Genomic DNA, 23,331 nt, shown 5'->3' with positions numbered 1-23,331 from the left:
TGTGTGCTTCACTTTTTAGTGTCCCCATTTCCGATGTGTTTTGAGATTCATTCAGCATTTTTTATTTGGCTCCATAACATTTAAAACTGTTATGTTTATTTATTAGTGGCAAAAACATATATATTATTCCATAAAAATATAACACTTTTGAAGAGCTTTTTGATTTTGGATACTTTTACTTTTTATGTTTTAAGAGAATTTTGCTGATAATACTTTTGTACTATTACCTAAGTAACATTTTGAATACAGTCATTTTACTTGATTATTTTTACACTGTGTTATTATTACTTTTACCCAATAAATGTTTGCTTTTCCACTAGGTGTACTTTTTCACCTTTTTTCTGGCCCTCCAAAATCAAGGTTCTTACCGGGCCAACAACCGGGCTGAATATGCTAAATTAGTGACGTAAACACCCCCCACTGCTGAATGGTCAGAGAGAAAATTAACATATTTTACCGTGATTTAATTGTAATACACGTTTCAAAATTATGCCGAAGTAACAACATACTGATACCGGTTAGTAAAAACCATGAATTAATGCTTTGACAAGTCTGCAGACAGACGGCAGGCGAAAAACCTTTTAAAATGCGTGTTTTCTGAATGGAGATCAGCTAAGCTAACGCAGTATATGCTCCGACCGTCCACACTCACAACAACGGCCTATACAGACATGAATAAACCAGCGACTGTTTTCGCCATGACACAGACAGTCTGTGGTTTGTACTTGTTTAACTTTTGTCTAGTTTCTGAACAGAAATGAGGAGCTGTGTCTCTGAGTGCTAACAACTAACGGCTGATGTTTTGGTTTTGTGGTTCGCATTGAAGATGACGTCACGGCAGTTTTACGCAGCGTCTCTCCGCCCGCCGAAAAGCCGATCGCCCCGCCTACACTGCGTTACTATAGTTACTACCCTAGTTCTAAACTGTAATGGAAACGCAGCATAAAGTGAGCCTGGCCTACCAACGCCTAACCATACCGTACTAAGCCGTGCTAGGTCCTGCAGTGGAAAAGCGCCATAAGTCTACCACACAGATGGGTAAGTAGAGAGACTAAGGTAAAAGAGGTTACCCCCTCGCCATCAAAAAAAGACATATCCTTCTGCAATGAACAAATAGGAAACTCACAAACTCAGGGATGAAGAACAGGTCGGGGATGGATGTAAAGACCCTGCCGCCTGTAGGCAGAACATCACCCATGGTGGTAGAAACTATAGTCCCAAACACTGTGAGTGTGTGTGTGAGTTCCTGTAGAATGATATGCGAAACCTTTTATTTCTGCCTTTTTAAAGCCATCATCCCCCCCCACCCCCATGTTACCTGCCACACCTCCCTCTATGTCTCCTCCCCCACTCCACGAAGATGTCTGTGGTGTGTGTGTGTGTGTGTGTGTGTGTGTGTGTGTGTGTGTGTGTGTGTGTGTGTGTGTGTGTGTGTGTGTGTGTGTGTGTGTGTGTGTGTGTGTGTGTGTGTGTGTGTGTGTGTGTGTGTGTGTATGGAGCTAATTTCCTGCCATAACTCCACAAACTAAACATGTTTTCCAAATGCCTTATCATTCACTAACAAACACAATGTGGTTCGGAAATACTAAACACCATTTCCAAACTAATGCATTTAGTTTTGCAAATAAAAAACGTATCTATCAAACACATTACATTTTTCTAATAAATCATGTTTCATAAACAAATACAGCATATGTTTTACGAGTAGGCTACAACATTTTTTTTCTACGACTACAAAAAATATATATATTCCGCCGTGGTCGTGTTGAGGATTTTCTCACAAATGTACACGTACACACTCACTATCACAGTGGTTCCCAACCTGGGGGGTTATGCAACATTACTATCTGATGATTGTACTGTGCAGGAAATGCCTGTAAACACTCTGCTGCTACTATCTTTACAAGAGAGTGAAGAACAGAAAAATGATATCTCAAAATACCAATTAGTGATATAATTAGTGATATAATCTTCTGTACATATTAATAACAGCTAAAAATAAAGAACTCATCAAATAAATGTTACTTTTTGGTGGGTATTTTATTTGTTAAACACGTTGCAAACAAAAAAAAGGAGTAGAGGAAATAGTTGTAGTGTCCTGTCAAATATGTTAAATATTAAGTGTTTGTGATTGTCATGTTCATGTTAGTTTAGTTTAGTAAAGTATTTCCTGAAGACAAAAACGTAAATATTATTAAGCTGTCAAACTAAATAATCTATACAGAAAAGTAGTAAGCCTGCAAGAGTAACATTTGGAGTGTATATATACATATAACATTCAAAATTAGAAGCCCTCAGAGCCCTCAGAGATTATTTACGCTGGCACATAAATGTGATAAAATTGAGGCTGAAACATGTTGTAATCACTTGCTATTTTTCCTCAATGTTATACAAATAAAAATGGCTGGCTAATTTGACGTTCAAGCGATGTTTCATGGAGCAGAAAGGTAATGGTGCTCATGGTATTTAATGACAATGTGTTTCCTTATCATGGAGAAGTTAAAAGGAAAAACAGGGAAGCCAGGATTAATGTCCAATAAATTTATTTTCAAAGATTTCACATAGAAAGACACCTGTAAAGTGAAATAATTTTCATTCAAATTCAAATGATAAATCATGTGGAAACATCCAAACATACTGTATATCTAAACAGAAAGAAAAGAAAAAACTTGTATCAAAATGTAATTTAAAAAAAGGGGGTACGGAGGAGAGTTTATCTATTATACATTAAGCTTTTGCTCATTGTAAACATGGAGAAAACAAGATGGAGAACAAGTTTTAAATATTCAAGGTTTCAGGTTTTTATCAGTACAAGCATTTTAAATGTGCTAAGATCTGCTATTAAATGTGGATGAAATGTTTTAATGACAGTTTGGTTTGTAGAAATGTTTACTGCCTGACGATTGTGAAAAGTCAAATACTTTGTCTTACACCATAAGTTCGGGGGGGTCATTGGTCCTTTTACCTGTACAGCAAAACCACATAAAGCCAACGACACTTTATTCAAATTTTCCAGAGCGATGAAAAGAAATGTGTTCTGAACTTGAAAAATATCATAATGTATATCCTGCTCCTGGAAATGTTATTACATCTTTGGTTGAATTAGTTATTGACACACATTTACCTTATACTACTGTTTTTTTGTAATATATTATATATATCTTTTTGTTTTGCAAACATATTTTAACTTTTCAGTCTTCTTTACCTTCTGATGAAACTGCTGCCATACTGATTATAGAATTGTGGGGTAATTATATATTTTTTAATAATAATTTTTGGGCAGAATTTTTGATAACGAGACCAATAAACAAATAACATTTAGCAATATTCTGGTTGTTTACCTTTCAGTCCTTCATTTGATATTTGGCATTTAGTTGTTTTCTTTTAAAGTAACTCATGTTGACCTTGAAATTAAGAGACACAACAACAACAAAAAAGTAATTCTGTTTTTCCTCCAATGACAGGTCAGCTGGTTATTTGGTTTCTTTAGGACCTCTTCCATCGAATGGCAGAGAAAATGGTATGGATGAAGTAGAAAAGAGTGGCCAAATAGGACATCACCTGGAAACACACACACACACACACACACACACACACACACACACACACACACAGACACACACACACACACACACACACACACACACACACACACACACACACACACACACACACACACAAAGAGAAACAAAGTCAAATCATTGTCAAATTGTAGTAGAATTAAGTTATGTCAACACACTGTTTTAAAGGTAACCATTAGCCAATAACCAACCAAGGTAACCCCCCCCCCCCCCCACCTTATCACCTGAATCTCCTCCTAGAGCACCATTGTGTTAGGGGACCTTTAAACAATATCTACTAAGATGCATTTTGATTTGAAGTGGACCTGTATTGCTTTTTTTCAGGCTCATATTGTATGTTTTTATTCTAGTGGAGATGTAAAATGAATTTTGGAGCTATATGGATAAAAAGGTTATATAAAAAGATGCATGTAGATTATTTCCCAATTGATTGAAAGATAAAACAATTAAAAAAAGAGCTTCACAGAAAAGCTGAAACATACAGAATACATTGTATATGATACTGAAAATCCCACCTTAAAACTGGAGTGACACTGGAATAAAGCATTTACATAACTAACGTATGGAGTTACTTTGTAAAAACTAATATTATCAATCACAAACTTTATCACTTAAAAAAAAAAAAGCTAAAGTAAAGTTGGAATCATCACAAAATGCTGAAAACATGTTATGATCCCCAGAGTTGTATCTTTATTAACTTGCAGTTATCAGAATAGTACAGTAAATGTAAGAAGTCTGTATGTGTGTGTGAGTGCGTGCGTGTGTGCGTGTACATGCGTGCGTGTGTGCGTGTACATGCGTGCTTGTGTGTGTTTCTGATTGTTTGACATACCACTGCAGCAATGTGCAGCTTGTAGAACTTGCGATGTTCAAAGAGCAAATCTGGGTCCACCCCCGGCACAGGCGCTAATGCTGCTAAAACCCTGGCCCACCAGGACCGTGATGAAGGCCAGCGCCACTGACGCACTAAGGTAGAACACCGTCGCAACAAAATGATAACCCACATCCTGAAAAGAAACAGCGAGAAGGAAAAGTTGGGAGACATGTTGATGAAGGTATGAAGTTAACCCTTTAACAGCCAGCGCCACCATTTGGTTGTGCACATTTTGTGGCTTGATATCTTGTTGAAAAATAAATAAAAAAGTTTAAGTCCATCTGATTTAGCTGACATGTTATGCACAAAACAACCTCTAGAATCTAGGTGCAAAAAATGTAATGCAAAGAAAAAAAAATTCCATTGCTTTTCTCTGGGTCTAGCAATTAAAGGGTTTTAAAGCATAAATCTATCTACTGCCAATATGGATGTCGTATGTTTTAAGGGAGACCTGCAAGTAAGCGTTGAAATGGCTCCCTCGACAAAAAGCAATGGGATTTTTTCATTTGATTTCCAAATATTGGAGAAAATTACCTCTGTGGCAAACAGATGTTTATGATATTTAAATGTTTTGTTCAGCAGGATAATCTTCACATATTAACACCACTTTGTGATTTTTTTAGACATATGCAATTACCAGAAGTAAAAAGCTAACGTAAAGCTATAAAGTAACTACATCCTGGTCTATTGGCTACTCATCACCACCAAAGATGGACTTGTGTTTGCCCTGATGACGTTTTATTAGTCCCATTTTGACGCTTGTTTGCAACCGCCATTACAATTACACATAGAAGCTTCGGACACTTAGGATTTTACTTAAATATCTTCAGCTGGTGTTAAAAACAGATTTTATCTAAGGCATCCAACCACAAACACAATAAAAAATAACGTTGCCTTTAGGACAAGGTAAAATGCTAATTAATTTCTTATCAGACTCTTGAACCACCATGTATTTGAATTAGCCAATTAGCTGGTGAGGGGCGTGTCTAACCAGGGCGGGCCAGCTGCTGCTCCGATTGGCTCCACAGAGGAAGATGAAGAACCAGAGTGTCGTCATCACGAAGCAGAAGACGGACACGAACATCACCCAGCCCATCACATTCACGACAACAGGTTCAAACCCAGCCGATGCCACCAGCATCCAAACCAGACCTCCGAACACCTGCAGGGTCACACAGGGGGGGCATTTTACAGCTTTGTTCTTACAGGACAGTAACACAACACATTTTCAAATTACAATGTTGCATCTGCATTAAACTGCCTTAAATTATTTTTGCATTTGGTTTCTAATTCTCAGTTTTCTCCATTACATAGATTTCATTTACTAAGTTATTCCATTGTGAGTTTACTAAATTGGGGAAAATGGGTCGAGTATAGAACAATATAATTAATATATACCTGAGTATAGTATACATTCTTTTATTTGCAATATTATTATTATTACTATTATTTTAGTATTTATTTTCCTACTTGTCATCTGTTATGTAGTTAATCTATGTACCTAGATGTGTTTATTTTTGTTATGTATGCTTTGTGAATATTTTCTTAAAATGCAAATAAAAAATAAAATAATAAAAAACTATATCTTTTTTGGCCACTTGGGGGCAGCAGAAAAACCCTGTTAACAGAACATTGTAGTGCCGAGAGAAGGGAGTCGGAGGCGGTGCATCGAAGGTGCAAATCTGGCTTTATTGAGCAGCAGAAATGGACATGCTGTCGGGTCGCAGCCCGGGAAGAGAAGAGAAAGCGAAAGGGAGGAGGACACAGTATATACTCCGGAGGTACCGTCAACATATGTGTCCGTGTGGAAACAATACCCCCAACCTGTAGTTCCTTGATTGAATTATGTAACCCCGTTAATTAGTGATCACTACACAAGCTCCCCCAGAATTCAACCATGGACACAATCCTCGCGTCCGGGAGGAAGCACCACAGGGGCCGAGGAGGGCGGGGCCGCCGGCGAGGGCCGGGCCATGGAACGGGCCGTCGGAAGGGGGCCGCAGGAGAGGGTAGGGGCCCTAACGAGGGCGAGGGCATCCCCACCGGGGGGTGGGGGGCGGGCCGGAACGGGCCGTCGTCAGGGGGCCGCAGAAAGCAGGGTCGATGTGTTGCGACGTGGGGACAGGCGTGAACATCCCGGTGGTCCCCAGCAGGGAGGAGCGCTGCCCGGCCGCAGGCGAAGGCACAGCGGCGGCGGGTACGAAGTCCTCGGGAGGAGGGAGCCGTGTCCCCGGGAGGAGGGAGCCGTGGACAGGGGAGAGACCAGACGGGGCGCCGCCCGAAGCCGCCGTCAAGGCGAACCGTGAGCCGCGGTTAGAGGTGAGGCCAGGCAGGGTCCCGAAGCGCGCCACTCACGGGCCGATGAAGGCATGGGCGACGTCCGAAACCGCCGAGGTGAGGGAAGAGGCCAGACAGTATCCCGAAGCGCGCCACCCACGGGCCGATGAAGGCATGGGCGACGTTCGAAGCCGCCGTCGAGGTGGCGAAAAAGCGAGAAGGTCCACACGAGGCCGAACCTCCTCTCAGGCACCCGGAAAAAAACTCAAAAGGGTCGTCCTGTCCACGATCAAAAACAGATGGGCGAAGTTGCGAGAGGATCCACACGAGGCTGACCAGACTTGATCGAACCTCCTCTCCGGCACCACAAAAAAAAAAACAGTCGGATGTCGATAGCCGCTAGCTGCTAGTCGTTAGCTGTCGTCGTCAGCCGTTGCTAGCTGTCGTCGTTAGCCGTTGGTAGCTGCTAGCCGTCAGCTGTCGTGGCTAGCTGTCGTTAGCCGTTGGTAGCTGCTAGCCGTTAGCAGTCGTGGCTAGCCGTTCTCGACGGCCGTTAGTCGCTGTCGTCAACGTCGTCGTCGTCCCCGGAGCCCATGCTAGGCGGCGTGCCCCCACCAGGGAAGGTGCTGCAGCGTGTAGTGGCAAGCACCTCAGGGGTAAATCGCCGGGCGGCCAGGAAGAACCAGCTAGCTTCTTCGGCCAAAGCGCGGGGCCCAACACTAGCCGTGTTAGCTAGAGCAGCCTGGACATGCAGCCACATGTCCCGAAGAAACAGCTCCACGAGGTAGAAGTCGGGTTCCTCCATACCTAGCAGGTCGCGGGAATGGCGAGCGACGTCCTCAGCCATTCCGTGGGGCGCACCGAGCCTCAGTCTGTGTGCACATGGCAGCCACGGACGTCTCCAAGAATCTCCGGCATTTCGAGAAAAGCTGCGCTTTTTGCCGTGTTCGGTTCAGTCTCGGATCCTTCGCGAGACTTATGTCAGGGTCACCAATGTAGTGCCGAGAGAAGGGAGTCGGAGGCGGTGCATCGAAGGTGCAAATCTGGCTTTATTGAGCAGCAGAAATGGACATGCTGTCGGGTCGCAGCCCGGGAAGAGAAGAGAAAGCGAAAGGGAGGAGGACACAGTATATACCCCGGAGGTACCGTCAACATATGTGTCCGTGCGGAAACAATACCCCCAACCTGTAGTTCCTTGATTGAATTATGTAACCCCGTTAATTAGTGATCACTACAACATTTACATATCATAAGCTTTGAAGTTGGTAAAGCAAACTGTTTTATACTTCCATGCGTTATGTAGCACGATATCTAACTGTTGGAGTTGTGTCTCTGGGCTTCTGATCAATACAGGTGAATATTCACTATCTGTTGGCTCTGTTTTTGGTCCCTATCAACACGTGAGGGGAAATATTTCTAGTAGCTAAATGCTTCACTTTATTCACCTGCTAGTCTTTTGAGTCTATCTGTCAGTGATAAAGAACAAAACAGTAATGTTGTCGGCCTGAGAGCAAAACAAATATCTGAACCCACTTTAAAGTTCTCGATTTAGGTGGAAATTATCTGTCTGTTTATCACTAACGGCCCGTCCACACAGCGGCGTGCGTTGAAAGCTTCACCATTCACTTGAATGGGGTGACCGAACTGCATTGAGGGAAGCGAAGCGGAGCTTTGCTGGCGTGGCTCGCTGCAAAAGTTGAGAAATGTTCAACTTTTGAAGCTTCTGAAGCTTCGGTGGAAGCGTCAGCCAATCAAATCCCGTTTATGCAAATCTGCCAGTACAAGCGCTAGCCAATCAAACCGCGTGTATGCTGGGAGAGACACACCGCAGGTCATTTCCTCATATTCCAAAAAATGGAGCAAGCTTCAACGCACGCCGCTGTGTGGACGGGCCGTAAAAGTACTCTTTCTACTTAAAAAATGTATTATTTACTGCTTATGATACAACTTGATCCTAGGTGATTGCCCGACACACACACACACACACACACACACACACACACACACACACACACACACACACACACACACACACACACACACACACACACACACACACACACACACACACACACACACTGTACAGGTTGTTTGTCAAGATGACAAAGCAAAATCATTTCCACACAAACCTTTGGACGGCAGGTGAAAGCAGCTTCAACCGGACATAAATGAGTGCCGATATACGCCATGTTTTATCTTTTAAATAAGATTGCCAGTGTTTCTTGTATTGCTTTATTTCCTATTTAAATGTATGCCAGCCTGTAACTGAAAAGCCCCTTAAACGTAGGCCAACACAGCTTGATTGTGCAGATTCTTCCAGACTCATTGATTTTCTTTAAATAACCAAATACAAACCGAGTAGGTGGAATGCAAAAACGCTGGTGGGAGGGCCAGAGATTTTCAAATGTAAAGAGATAAGCCTCAGTGTGGGATTATCAGATGCAAAAAAACAGGATCTAATAGTTAGCACTTTAACACACACACACACACACGCATGCACGCACGCACGCACGCACGCACACACACACACACACACACACGCACAAATAGACACACTCTCTCATTTGTATTTCTAATCCTTGATGTGGTTTAAACAGGATGGCGTTTTATCACAACCAAATTTAACTTTATCTCCGGTAGAATTCTGATCAGGCATTAGCTCTGCCCCCTCTTCTTTTTTTTTTCAAGCTCAGGACCCAAAATCCACGTTTCTCTAACAGGGCTGCAAAAGAGGGGTTTGAGCAGTATGAGGGATGGCTACAATGGGGGATCTGTTTGGTATTTTGAAAAAAAAACTTCACAGACATGTTTTATATAGGTATGGCCCTACAATATATGTTTCAAATATAGCATGATAGGTCCACTTTAATATGGTGGCCGACAGGTGCAAATGCCTTACAACGGCCCAAACTATTTCCATTAGGGGAAACATGCTGCAGTTTCAGAAACGATGCAAATGTTATTCTCCCCGACCATCAACAAGCACTACAGTCCCAGCTGTGTGCTTCACTTTTTAGTGTCCCCATTTCCGATGTGTTTTGAGATTCATTCCGCATTTTCTATTTGATATATATTTCGTTTATGCAGAGCTTTTAGTAAACACTGGGCATGTTCCAGTAAGTTGTTGATTGTTACTCATAATGGAAGTGTTATATCTCTCACAGGCTCCGCCCTCTACTGGACTCTATGGGTACTACCTTATCCCGCGTGCATTCTCCCACTCAGACTTCTATAGACGTAGCCGGCCCAGGGCGGGCCTACCTGAATGCGCGCGCATCACACCGTATAAAAGGAGGCCTCGTCTCCTGACTATCATCCTTTTTTTCTTCAGCAGCGGAAGTGATTCCACGAGCTTCGAGACGATTGAGAAAAAGAGAGTAAAGTGTAGGACCTACCCGAAATGCCCGAATCTAATTACCCTTCTACTTCACGTCCTTGGGGCCTGACCACACGGTGGGTAATATGGGCCCGACGCTGACATGCCCAGACTGCCAGATGATCCCGCGGCTCACACGAGAGCATCGTTGGCAGCACTTCCTGGCGAGGGCTACCCCGCAGGAGGAGTCGGTGGATCTGGAGCTCGACGTCGTGGACGTAGGCGATTCGGGGAGCGAGGTGACGTCTCCCGGTTCTTCTGATGGGGGACGAGGAGGACGCCTCGCTGACCGGAGGTCCAACTCTCAGGTCTGCGCGGATCGATTTCCCGGCGGTGATGACTCTGGCGGCGGAGCTTGTAGGCTTACCGCTCCCCCCACCGCTGCCACGAGGCCTGTAAACCTCCTGAGATTTACGGCCCGGTGCGTCCGGCGCAGCCGACCTTCGTTTCGCCCCAGCTGCCAGAGGTATGGCGGTGTGTGGAGGCGACATGGCAGCAGCCATTTAAAACGAAGGCCCGATAGCCGCCATGGCGGGTATCGTTAAGGTGGTGGATCACTCGGACACGACATGTCCAGGTGTGCCCCCCCCCTCAATGAGAGCCTGGCGGCTCATCTGCTTCCGCGGCTGGTTGGGCGGAGGGTAAACGTCCTCTGCCCCGCTGCCCCGGGACCGAGACACCTGGAATATCTGGATGAGTTGTTCAAGCTCGGTACGCAGATGGCGGCTGCGGCCGACAATCTTGGCGTGTTGGCGTCTTCCTGATCACCCTCGGGCAGACGCCCCCGCCCTCCCGTCTCAGGACGAGAGCGATTATTCGGACCACGCTGTTAGTCAGATGAGTAATCTGATTTATGGCGTGGCCACCGCAGCAGAGCAGATGATTTCCCTGGCCACAGTGGCGTCTCGTCACGTGTGGCCAGGGCTCACGGCCCTATCTAAGAAGGACCGAGAAGATCTCCTCGGAGCCCCCGTGTCCACGGAGGGGCTCTTTGGGTCGGTCTCCTCGGTCACCCAGCGCTTCAGCCGCCTAGAGGAGGAGAGAGTCCAGCTTAGCCGAGAGTCCAGCTTAGCCGCATGCTATCGCTGGCGAGAACGTCTGGCAGTCATTCTGGTAGCACCGAATCGCGTCGGGGCTCCGTGGTACTCAGAAATGACACAGATGAAGGTGGGCTAGCCCTGGGCAATCCCCCAGTTCTGGGGGGCGATGTCTCAAGGGGCAGGTGCAATCGGGGCGTTACCCACTCTGGGCCGTCCTCTTCAGGCTTGGCTCCTGAGAGGGACAGGCTGAGACAGGGTGGATTGTCTGACAGCGTTATTCAGTCTATCCAGGCAGCTAGAGCAGAATCCACCACAGCCTGTTACAGGCCGAAGTGGCTGAGATTCCAGCATTGGTGTGAGGAGCGGGGAATAGAGCCCCTATCTTGTGAGTTGGGCTCTATTTTATCCTTCTTACACTTACTGGTGGACAGAGGGCTGGCGCATTCCACGGTGAAAGTGTATGCAGCAGCCATCTCGTCCTGTCATGAGGGATTTTGGTGGCAGGTCAGCCTTTAATCAACCACTGATGTTGCGGTTTTTACAGGGGGTTAGGAGACTGCGCCCTGTAGTGCACGTCTCCACCCCGCAGTGGGACCTGCCCCTAGTGCTCGAGGCTCTGGCCTCGGGACCATTGAGCCTCTGGAGCTCTCCCCTCTGAAAGCATTGTCGTGGAAAACAGCTTTGCTTCTTGCCTTAACGTCAGCCAAAAGAGTGTCCGAGTTAACTGCTCTGTCGGTGCACCCGAGTTGTTTACTAGTTCGGGGTGGCCGGAGCGGCGCAACACTTAGACCGAACCCCTCCTTTGTGCCTAAAGACCTAAGGAGTGCGTTCAGGTCGAGGGCTATTCAGTTAGGGGGTTTTAGTCTCCCCCACCATGGGGGGCCAGAGAAGCTAAACTGCACCTCCTCTGCCCGGTGCGTGCGCTAGCATGTTATGTGGAGCACATGGCTGCCCTTAGACGCACCGAACAGCTGTTCGTGTGCTTCGGGGGCGGGGTGATCGGGAAAGCTCTGTCCAGGAAACGCCTGGCAGGCTGGCTCTGCGAGTGCATTGCACATGCCTACGGACAGGCAGGGAGAGCCTGCCCCACGGGGATTCGTGCGCACTCCACACGGGCTGTAGCTGTGTCAACAGCCTTATTCAACAGTGTGGAGGATTTATGCACAGCGGCGTCTTGGTCGACGCCAGGCCCCTTTATAAGGTTTTATCTCTTGGACATGTCTGGCTGTTTCTCCTCGTCTGTGCTTGCTGGGGCAACACAGGATTTGTAGGGGGGGGGGGTTGTGGGTCAGTTGGCATCTGACCCCCTCCCCGGACGTGATGCGCCTTCACCTTTCCTGGGCCCTCTGAGGGTACCGGGATAGGCAGGGGGCGCGCTGGCCCGTTACGGCTTACTGCCTCTCGGCAGGAGGGGGATAGCCCCCCCACATTTTTAGTCCTCTCACACTCTGCACGGGGTCAGTGCTTGAGTGTGAGGCATGGGTGCTGGCGCTCTCCCTGTTATCCTTAGGGATTCAGGAAGGCTTTTGAGCACACTTTCTGCGAGGTAAGCGCAGCAGGGTGTGCTCTGTCAGCCGCAGCCCAGATTTCTCCTCGGTCACAACCGGGTTAAAGGAGAGGGGGGGGCAGCAGCTGCTGACCAGAAAAGCCGGTCAGGGGCAGTAGGGTGGAATGGTGTTGGACGACAGTGCGCGTATACATCAGGGCTCCACCCACTGTACCCATAGAGTCCAGTAGAGGGCGGAGCCTGTGAGAGATATAACGGGGGGTTACGTATTGTAACCCTAGTTATATAAACACAGGCGGAGCCCTCTACTCAGGGCACTGTCTGTTCTATTCCGCTCGCTGAAGAGAGGTATAGGATGATAGTCAGGAGGCGAGGCCTCCTTTTATACGGTGTGATGCGCGCGCATTCAGGTAAGCCCGCCCTGGGCCGGCTACGTCTATAGAAGTCTCAGTGGGAGAATGCACGCGGGATAAGGTAGTACCCATAGAGTCCAGTAGAGGGCTCCGCCTGTGTTTATATAACTAGGGTTACAATACGTAACCCCCCGTTTTGGGCCCATGAGGCGTGTTGGCCATCGTACTTTATCTATTATTTTGCAATAAAACTGAATGATTTTGTGGCACAATTAAAACAGGGACTTGTCATGGAAACTTATGAAGCAATGGAGACGAAACTCAGAGAGACACGAGGAGAGCAGGAACTTTGATGGCAAACGCTGATGGTTTATTTGGAGCTTCGGCCGGAGAATTCACAAGACATGTCGTGCGCCACGAGTTAACACAATGGATGCCAAACCAATTGTTTAAAACAAAAGTGAAATACAGGTCTCTATTAGCAAGCATAGACATGCACAATATTAGAATTTAGCAATTCAACAACTGACACACCTTTAACGGTCTGTTAATAATAATAATAATAATAATAATAATAATTCATTTATTTTATATAGGCGCCTTTCAAGGCTCTCAAGGTCGCTGTACAAATACATAAAAAACAAGATACACAATAGATAACACCAGCATAAGAAACATAAACAAGACAATGCAGTATATAAATCAATCAATCAAATAACCAAATAAAAACAGAGGATGTGTGATGGATAATGATCAGGGTGGATATGCGAGTGTGAAGAGATATGTTTTGAGGCGTGATTTGAAAATGGGGAGAGAGTCCGTGTTGCGGATGTCAGGTGGGAGGGAGTTCCAGAGGCGGGGTGCAGAACAGCTGAAGGCTCTGGACCCCATGGTGGTTAAACGGAAGGGGGGTGCAGTGAGGTTGAGGGAAGCAGAAGACCTGAGTGTGCGGATGGGTGTGTTGATGTGCAGGAGGTCGGAGAGGTACAGAGGAGTGAGGTTATAGATGGCCTTAAAGGCGAGGAGCAGAATCTTAAAAACGATACGGGATTTGACGGGGAGCCAGTGAAGTTGCTGAAGAACAGGAGTGATGTGGTTAATGGAGGGGGTTCTGGTGATGATGCGGGCGGCAGAGTTCTGAACCAGTTGAAGTCTGTGGATGGATTTGAGAGGGAGACCAAAGAGAAGGGAGTTGCAGTAGTTGATGCGGGAAGTGACCAGGGTGTGAACAAGAATGGCGGTGGTCTTAGGGTTAAGGGACGGGCGGAGGCGGTTGATGTTGCGTAGATGGAAATAGGCAGACCGAGTGATATTACTGATGTGAGATTTGAATGAAAGTGTGCCGTCGAGGATGACACCCAGACTCTTAACCTGAGGGGAGGGGGAGACTGAAGAGTTGTCTATTGTAATTGAGAAACTGTCAGGTTTGGTTAGGGTGGATTTTGTGCCAATGAGGAGAACCTCTGTTTTATTGTCGTTAAGTTTGAGAAAGTTAGAGGAAAACCAGGATTTTATGTCCTGTAAGCAGTCAGACAGGGAGGATGGAGGGAGGATGGTGGTTGGTTTGGAGGAAAAGTAGAGCTGGGTGTCATCCGCGTAGCAATGAAAGTGGATGTTGTGTTTACGGAAGATATTGCCAAGAGGAAGTAAATAGATGATAAAAAGAAGAGGCCCCAGGACAGAGCCCTGGGGAACACCGGTCGTGACTGGAAATGGCTGTGATTTGAAGGTTTTGAGTTGGATGAACTGATTGCGGCCAGAGAGATATGATTTAAACCAGAGGAGGGGTGTGTCAGTGATCCCGATGGAGGTCAGTCTGTCAATGAGGATGCTGTGGGAAATGGTGTCAAAAGCTGCACTAAGATCAAGGAGGATGAGGATAGTTAATAGTCCGGAGTCAGCTGCCATGAGGAGGTCGTTAGTGATTTTCACCAGTGCTGTTTCTGTGCTGTGATGGGGGCGGAAACCAGATTGAAATTGTTCGTACAGGTTATTGTCAGACAAGTGGGTATGGATCTGGGATGCAACCGTTTTTTCCAGGATTTTTTAGAGAAATGGTAGATTAGATATGAGACGAAAGTTATTAAAGTTGTTGGGGTCTGCACTAGGGATGGGAACGATTAATCGAATATTCGAATATTCGAAATTATTCAGGTATTCGAATAATTATTCAGGTATTCGAATATGAGTTATGAATATTTTTATTCATTTTTTTTTTGGGAGGGATGCCTAAGTTGATTACATATTATCAAATTGAATAATTCAATGTATACGACAGTGCCATAGCTAAATGTGTTAGGTGACGTCTAAAGGTGTGTTTTGTTCCGCTCACCGGTCCCTCACAGCGGGCAGAGCTGCAGGTGCTGATCTCTCTCTCTCGCGTCCGGTACTTCACTCGCGTTTATGTCCAAATCCATCAGATCTAGCTAGTTCTAGCTAATGATATGGCTGCTGCCCACGCAGACTCAAACCTCATCTTATGCCCAAATGCGGCGCAAATGCGCTCCGCAGCCGTTGCGAGGTTCCGGCGCTAACAGTTCATGAGCGTGCTCCCCCGCCCCCTGTCAACACTCGCGACACATGAGTGGCCAGCCTAAACAACAATAAGCACTGCTTGGCAACCGTGTATGGCGGCAAAGTATAGACATTTTGACAAGAGAGATTTAGTTTTGCCGGTCTTCAACATATTTTACCAGTCGTAGTCCGGTAATAATTTACACTCTAAGAAGAGTCTTGACATGGCGTCAAAAAGGAGTAATGTGTGGAAATATTTCGACCAGGTTAGTGAGTGCGGTGTAGAGTGCAAACTATGCCAAATTAAACTTATATATATACATACTATACCTTGCTATACCCGCAACCTCCGTTCCAGCTGAGAGGGTCTTCTCTACAGCTGGCCTGATTGTGAATCGCCTCCGTACATGAAAGCTGTAGGCCTATAGCTGTCAAACTGTGATCACCAGTTCAATACATTTGACAAATTCGACTTGGTTTCTATACTTATTTGAACATGTATTTATTTATTTCCAAAAGTTATTGAAAAAAAAGAATTTGAATTTTTTTTTTTTTTATAGGATATTTACATTTCGGTTAACCGGTTAACCGTTTTTTGGGGGGTCGAATATTCGAATATACATTTGCTTTCAAATTCCCATTCCCAAAGACATGTTTTCCTTTCTGTTGGGAAAATACTGAATGTTGTCTTCTAATATCAGAGTAGCACATGATAACAAAGGCCCTACGTAGCTGTGTACATGACAGGATGTATTATTACATAGAAGAGCGCCAGGACACACTGTTTTAGGCATATGATAGCTATGTGACAACGATTAACATGACGATTCAGCCCCTATGGAGATAGACATATGACTGTCATGTTTATTGCTTACGCAGGCCTTAGCTAATCTGAACTAAGCACAGAATACTGCTTTGAACCGGTATTCTGCATCACGTTGGCTGTAACACCCTCTCTTGTGATCATATCAAGAGGCGCTTTCACACCAAGTACTTTTCCCAGGAATAGTTCCCGGAACTTTTCCCTGGAACTTTTATTTCCTGGAACTATCTAGTAAATCGCGTTCACACTGGAATAAGTCCCTGAGGGAGCCGCTGACGTCACTTCTTCTTCTTCTTCTTCTTCTTCTTCTTCTTCTTCTTCTTCTTCTTCTTCTTCTTCTTCTTCTTCTTCTTCTTCTTCTTCTTCTGCTTTGGGTTTACTGGCAGGCCGCAAACAACTTCACGGCGTATACTGCCACCCGAAGTCCCCGGCTGGAAGTCCCCGGAGTTGGGGACTGGCTTCAGTAGAAGCTGCTGGGAGTCTTCACAAAAGTTTTGCGGGGCGTGGTTTGCAATTCGCCCAGCCAATCAGAAATGGGAACCTTTTTTCTCCCCAGGAAAGTCCCTGCTCTCTAGCAGGGACTAAAAAGGGGTGAAAAGGTTCACAAAAAAAAGTTCTAGTTCCAGATCTTTTTGGTGTGAACGCAAAATCCCAGAAACTATCGGAACTATTCCTGGGAAAAGTACTCCAGTGTGAAAGCGCCTAAGGACTCTACTCTGGGAACTATTTGTCCCACGCAGCTCTGTATGTGATGACTACTTCAATTTTTGCAAGGATAATAAATACATGTATCTTGATATTGAAGACCAAGCTGGAGCGAGTCGAGTGATATTATTCCTAACACTAACCGTATTGAAACTGAATGCTGCTTAACGGACTGATTTTTTTCAAACGAGACGTGATGGGAACATTTCTAGATGTTTAACATTACGCTTGAAAGTTATATTTGAAAGTTTGCAATCTTGAATATAATTGAAAATAAGTTATGATGGTTTAAACAGAGTTTGTCCAATTAACATTAGGGAAAGCTTTGAAATATGTATGTGTGGATGTATAAAGCTTTTCCTATTCTTTATAGTTTTAAAATGTGCTTTCAACTTTGAAAGTAATGCTTTATCTGTTCTGGTTTACCAATAGAAAGCAACATTGGTCTCTGATCGTGCTCGAGCAAAGCACATTAAGAAAGTCAATACAGAGGTGAGCAAACACAGTTCAATGCTATGAAAACAATACTTAATGCAAACTTGAACTTAAGCAATCGTGTTATCAGCAAATATTGCATTCGCTTTATCTCTATTACTCCAGTCTTATCTAAGGACATACCAGAGGAACATTATGTATTCATATTTACTCTTTTCCAGGTCAAAGGGAATTGGCCTTCAGCTTATTAAATCGCCACTAAAAAACTTACTCTAAAATGAGTACAAGAAAAATTCTTAAATCCCTCCTGCAGCATGATTCATTTCTTATGTTCATACTATTGTTTATATGTTCTGAAAACCCTTGCATTGGCAATTAATAGCTTCATTTGCTACTTATGTGTAGAAATTACTTTGGAACATACTGTATAGATCAGTGATTGGTTAGTGCGTAGTGGCTTGTTTTGTGGCTTTTTTTAAATATATATTCAACGTTACTATTGGTTGCCATTAGAGATGGGCGAGTCCTGATTCATCCGGATCATTAACCCGGATCCTAGAAATGAGCTGGTCGTGACGAGTCTCCCCTCTCCATTAACCCGAGTCCTTGAGTCCCACACTTGATGTGACGTACAAATTAAAACTATAAATTGTGTCACTCGCTACTCTCTTTATAACATGTAAAATCACATTACAACGTACCCCAGTCCATCTGCCTACCCTTTAGCAAGTAGGATAGCTGCCAGAAGTGATCGTTTGGCTCAGGGGAGGGGACGCGAATCAGTGAAACTTCCTGCAGACTCGTGGGGACTCAGAGGAGCCGACGGCTCCTAACCGTAATAGCATAGCAGATCCAGAGATCCATACTCGTCATGTGCACGAGCATAGCCCCTCCTCCAGCACCCGGCTCCCGCGCTATATTATGCACGAGTCAACAGCAGACTCGCAGATTCGCAGATTCGCAAATCCTGACTCGCTGTGCAAAACACAGCAGACTCGTGCGGACTCAGAGCCGTAGCCAGCAGCAGATCCAGAGATCCAGCAGACTCGTCGTCATGCACGAGTCAACAGCAGACTCAGATTCGCAAATCCTGACTCACTGTGCAAAACACAGCAGAGCAGACTCGTGCGGACTCAGAGCCGTAGCCAGCAGCAGATCCAGAGATCCAGCAGACTCGTCCTCATGCACGAGTCAACAGCAGACTCAGATTTGCCAAATCGCAAAATAACCCTTTTTTTTGTGATCAACATTTTTTATTAAAGCAAAATACACTGTGTAGCGGAGGTTAATATAACGTCAGTTTAATAGATAGATAGATAGATAGTACTTTATTGATCCCAAATTGGGAAATTGTTGTTGTTACAGCAGCATAAAAGGCATTTTACAATAAAACAAAACTATAAAATATACAAGAATAGAAATAAAAATAAAATATAAAATATAAAATATACATGTCGAAATAGAAAATATACATGCAGATATTATATATATATATATATATATATATATATACAAAATATATGGAATAATAATATGCTCGTGAAATGCAACAACTTTTCGGTTTCACCGATAGGATTTCTACGGTCTTGGTGATGCTGACTCATATGACTCAAATGACTCGTATGATCCGGATCTCTTCAATGACTGACTCAGAAGACCCTGAGTCCGTAAAAGGATCCGGATTTGCCATCTCTAGTTGCCATTGGAATTCAAAGTCTGTTCCTAAACCAGGAAATAAACCATGCATTGAAGCAACCTTTTTTTGTCTAAACGGTTGAACTATCGCTTGTCAGTCACGTGACGCCACTGGGCCCAACAAGACCTTTTTTTCCCATTGACTTACATTGGGAAAGAGACGTCTGTTAATCACTCTATCAATAGTTAGACAAGGTTACTCCACAGTATGAATACTTGAACAGCCCTTATTTAAATAAATAGGTCCTAAAGGGTTTTAAATGCTTCTCCATGTATTTGACTGAGCTGAGACAAGGCGAGGTGGAGCTACTGGGAGGCAGGTTTAAGTAAATGCAGGTGCTTAATGCAGAAGATTATTGTTCTCAAGAGTCAGGCCAGCTTTTACTGAGCAACTTTCATAAAAATGAGCAGGGCCCCGCCTTAAGCGCTTTATACAGTTTATCTTAATTCATCCATTTCAAGGATGAATCCAAGCTGTCTAAAATACTTTTTTAGAGCCCTACAGTATGTGCTTCCAAATTGTGAGCATTTTAGAGTCAAGTAGATGTTCAGTGGAGTATCCCTTTAAAGGTCAGCTATTATGCAAAATCCACTTTTTCATGTCTTTTATACATAAACACGTGTGACGTGTGTCACTTTATGATGTCATAACGATGTTTTGGCTTGTGTAACCATTAGCCAATCACCAACAGTGATGGGCAAGTTACTTCCAAAATGTAATACATGCACACGCACGCACACACACACTCAAACACACTCAAACACACACACAGCAGCAGCCCTCTACTTGCTACAAACTTAAATATGAAAAGGTTAAACTACGCACACACACATCATCTCGGCTGGCGCAGCCCCGAAGGGTAAATACCAGGTTTATTACTGTAACTCCGTTACTTTTGTAACGCGTTACACCCAACACTGATCACCAACCAAGGTACCCCCCCCCCCCACCTTATCACCTGAATCTCCTCCTAGAGCAGCATTGTGTTATTTTTAACCAAATATCTCTCAGAGGGGCGTGGGGAGGGGCTCCTTATTTTCATCTAAAGTAACAGACAGAGAATCAGCACTTTTGAAACAGGGCTGAAACAGAGGGGATTATGGGATGCTGCAATGATCTGTTTGGTATTTGGAGCCAAACACTTCAGAGACATGTTTTGTATATATCTGAGACCTATAATAAAGTAATGAAAAACAGTATAATAGGGGACCTTTAAATCGGTTGAACCTAACCTGCAGTAACCCATATGATCTTACCTCAGCTTCAAGGTTTATACTGCAAACTACACATACATGTATTGTCTATGTTCCCAGTGTTACACATTATTATAAAACGGACAAGTCAAATCAAGCAATCTGATTGGTTCTTAGCCGTGGTATGCAGATACCTCCGCTTCGCGCCGGGCTCCTAATCAGCCTGTCGGTGTTCTTTTCCCCATAATGACCGCGTCGCTGCACATTATCCCTTACATAACAACTATTTCAATTAGAGTGTGTATTTTTCATTCATATTGCCACACTTGGTAACCGTTTTATAAAAGCAATAGCTCACTTCAGGGTTAGGGTTAGGGTTAGAACCACGCCCCTTAACTGTGATATAATGGCCATATACCACGGCCTGTCGTGAGCTATTGCTTAAATATACTCATGTGGCACACAACATTTCAAATAATAAAAAATGTCTTGTGAAACTGTGCTTGCTGAAGGCATAGGGTTCCGAGTGTGGATTGCCTCATATTTCGTCAATATCCTCTGGCTGGTTTGTTACCTTGAAATTGCTCCATCGGTTTCCTTTCCGTGAAAATGAAACAGACAGCTTCTTCAAAACGCCCTCTGTCAGGTATCCTTCCCGCCCTTTTTATATCTGAGATGGGTTACTTTACCGCGCCAACCCCAAACATTACCAGTAGTACCTTTCCATACCTGAGCAGCAGGTTATTTCATGAAAAGGTGCACTGGACAGCAGCCAGAAAAAAAGACCAGAGACAGCAAGTTAACCATGTGAGTGGATGGTTGGTTTAGATTTACACCTCTGCAATTAAAGCTGGTTTTCCACCTCCTCACACTGATGTAATCTTCAGTTCCCTGAACAGAAACTGCAAGGGATCTATAACAGAGTCAGATGAGTTATAGTCCTTTAATAAAATATTTACTTTTGACTCATGTTAATCCACAAAGGACAGTCACACCTTATGACAAATTTAGGGAATGGCAGGTTTTAAGAGTTTCTAAGCAACTTCATGTCACTTCTTGACTTTTGAATGCAAAACAAAAGCATGAAAAGCCCAACACAAAGAAGTTTGAGCTGTTTGTTACATTGAGTTACTTGACCTATTTTTCTAAAACCTGTTTTACTATTGCTATGGCAACCTCTGTTTGTCAGCACTATGGTTTTCAATTCAGATGGAAACAAATCTAAGGACCAACCCAACTAGTTGCCAAGAGTTGACAGACTCTGTGCCATGCAAATGCAATAATCAGTATAAAACTGTTTATTTAATGACATGGCTCTCAGAAACCGGTTTTATCGGCTTATCCTTGTATCCTCTAATCTTCACAGGTTTGGTCACTCTGCTCTGTTTGCTCAACTCTTTAAACACTGATGTCCAAAACAAGACATCACAGATTCCTATCCGACACAGAGAAGCAATGAGGGGGGGGGGGGGCAGACAGGGCGGCAAGTAATAATAAAATGGTGCTGACCCGAATTAAGAATGGTATAGAGGAAATGTGCAAAAAGGTAACAGATAAATAAAAGACATGGGTGATGGCATAAAACAGAGTATACTCTCTCGAATACTATACTTGAGTACACATTTGTGGTACATTATTATATACATTATTTCCATTTTCCACAACTTTTTACTTCTACTTCATTATATTTCTTTCATATTTAGTTTCCTTTTACATAAAAAAAAACCATTATCTTACACTATATGTTCCAGTACTATACAACCAAGTACCTATATTGCCCTAACTACAACATTTAAAACTGTTATATTAATTTATTAGTGGCAAAAAAGTACATCATATCCATAAAAATATAACACTTTTGAAGAGAAGATACCCCCCCCCCCCGCCATCAAAAAAGATATATCCTCCTGCAATGATCAAATAGGAAACTCACAAACTCAGGGATGAAGAACAGGTCGGGGATGGATGTAAAGACCCTGCCGCCTGTAGGCAGAACATCGCCCATGGTGGTGGAAGCCATAGTCCCAAACACTGTGTGTGTGATTTCCTGTAGAATGATATGTGAAACCTGATCATTTCTGCCTTTTTAAAGCCATCATCCCCCCCCACCCCCACCCCCATGTTTCCTGCCACACTTTCCTCTACGTCTCCTCCCCACTCCACGTTCCTCAGATCGAAACTTACAGTTTGACAGGTGCCTTCTTTTTTTGGCTCTATTTGTGCAAGAGGGAAGATGTCTGTGGTGTGTGTGTGTGTGTGTGTGTGTGTGTGTGTGTGTGTGTGTGTGTGCGTGCGTGCGTGCGTGCGTGCGTGCGTGCGTGCGTGCGTGCGTGCGTGTGTGTGTGTGTGGGTGGGTGGGTGGGTGTGTGTATGATTCTAATTTCCTGCCATAACTCCACAAACAAACTACATGTTTTCCAAATGCCTTATCATTCACTAACAAACACAATGTGGTTTGCAAATACAAAACACCATTTCCAAACTAATGCATTTAGTTTTGCAAATAAAAAACGTATCTATCAAACACATTACATTTTTCTAATAAATCATGTTTCATAAACCAATACAGCATATGTTTTACAAGTACAACATATTCTTTTACAATTACAACACTTTTTTTTACAAGTAGGGAGACCAGGGACAGTTGTAACACGGGGCAGTTGTAACACGGGGCAGTTGTAACACGGGGCAGTTGTAAGGCCTTCAATATCTCCAATCACAAACAAGCTAGAGTGATGAAACTCACTCTGCACATGCGCAGTTAGATGGAAAGATCGCTGTGAAAAAAAGGAGCTATCAGCAAAAGTGTGTTTCTGAATTTACAAAAATGATATGATGTATTTTTTGGATACTGTCTTGAGGTCAAAGGTCTAGGAATCCAAACTAGTATTATTAGAATCACTGTTTTGTAAGCTAAAAATATAACTAGCTAAATATGGGTCAAGCTAGCAATCAGG

At 44.1% G+C, this 23,331-nt stretch overlaps 1 protein-coding gene across 3 annotated transcripts in view; it reads right to left on the bottom strand.

The window, feature by feature from the left end:
- Positions 1-22,467, bottom strand: part of LOC117499564 (myelin and lymphocyte protein-like) — a 26,588-nt gene extending 4,121 nt beyond the window's left edge. Inside the window, exons 1-4 of one of the 3 annotated variants that reach the window (XM_034152025.1) lie at positions 22,308-22,462; positions 5,447-5,617; positions 4,414-4,588; positions 2,527-3,561 (exon numbers count right to left, since the gene is read on the bottom strand). In XM_034152025.1, the coding sequence (XP_034007916.1) occupies positions 4,451-4,588; positions 5,447-5,617; positions 22,308-22,394 (396 nt within the window). In that variant the 5' untranslated portion in view covers positions 22,395-22,462 and the 3' untranslated portion in view covers positions 2,527-3,561; positions 4,414-4,450. Of the gene's footprint in view, positions 1-2,526; positions 3,562-4,413; positions 4,589-5,446; positions 5,618-22,307 lie in introns of those variants that run through there. The other 2 variants (XM_034152024.1, XM_034152023.1) reach the window with 2 other exon arrangements.
- Positions 22,468-23,331: the final 864 nt, after the last annotated feature.

This window comes from Trematomus bernacchii, unplaced genomic scaffold, assembly GCF_902827165.1.
Source record: "Trematomus bernacchii unplaced genomic scaffold, fTreBer1.1, whole genome shotgun sequence".
Lineage (NCBI taxonomy): Eukaryota > Metazoa > Chordata > Actinopteri > Perciformes > Nototheniidae > Trematomus > Trematomus bernacchii.
The sequence above is the reverse complement of the archived record's forward strand: the minus strand, read 5'-3'. Positions and strand labels throughout refer to the sequence as shown.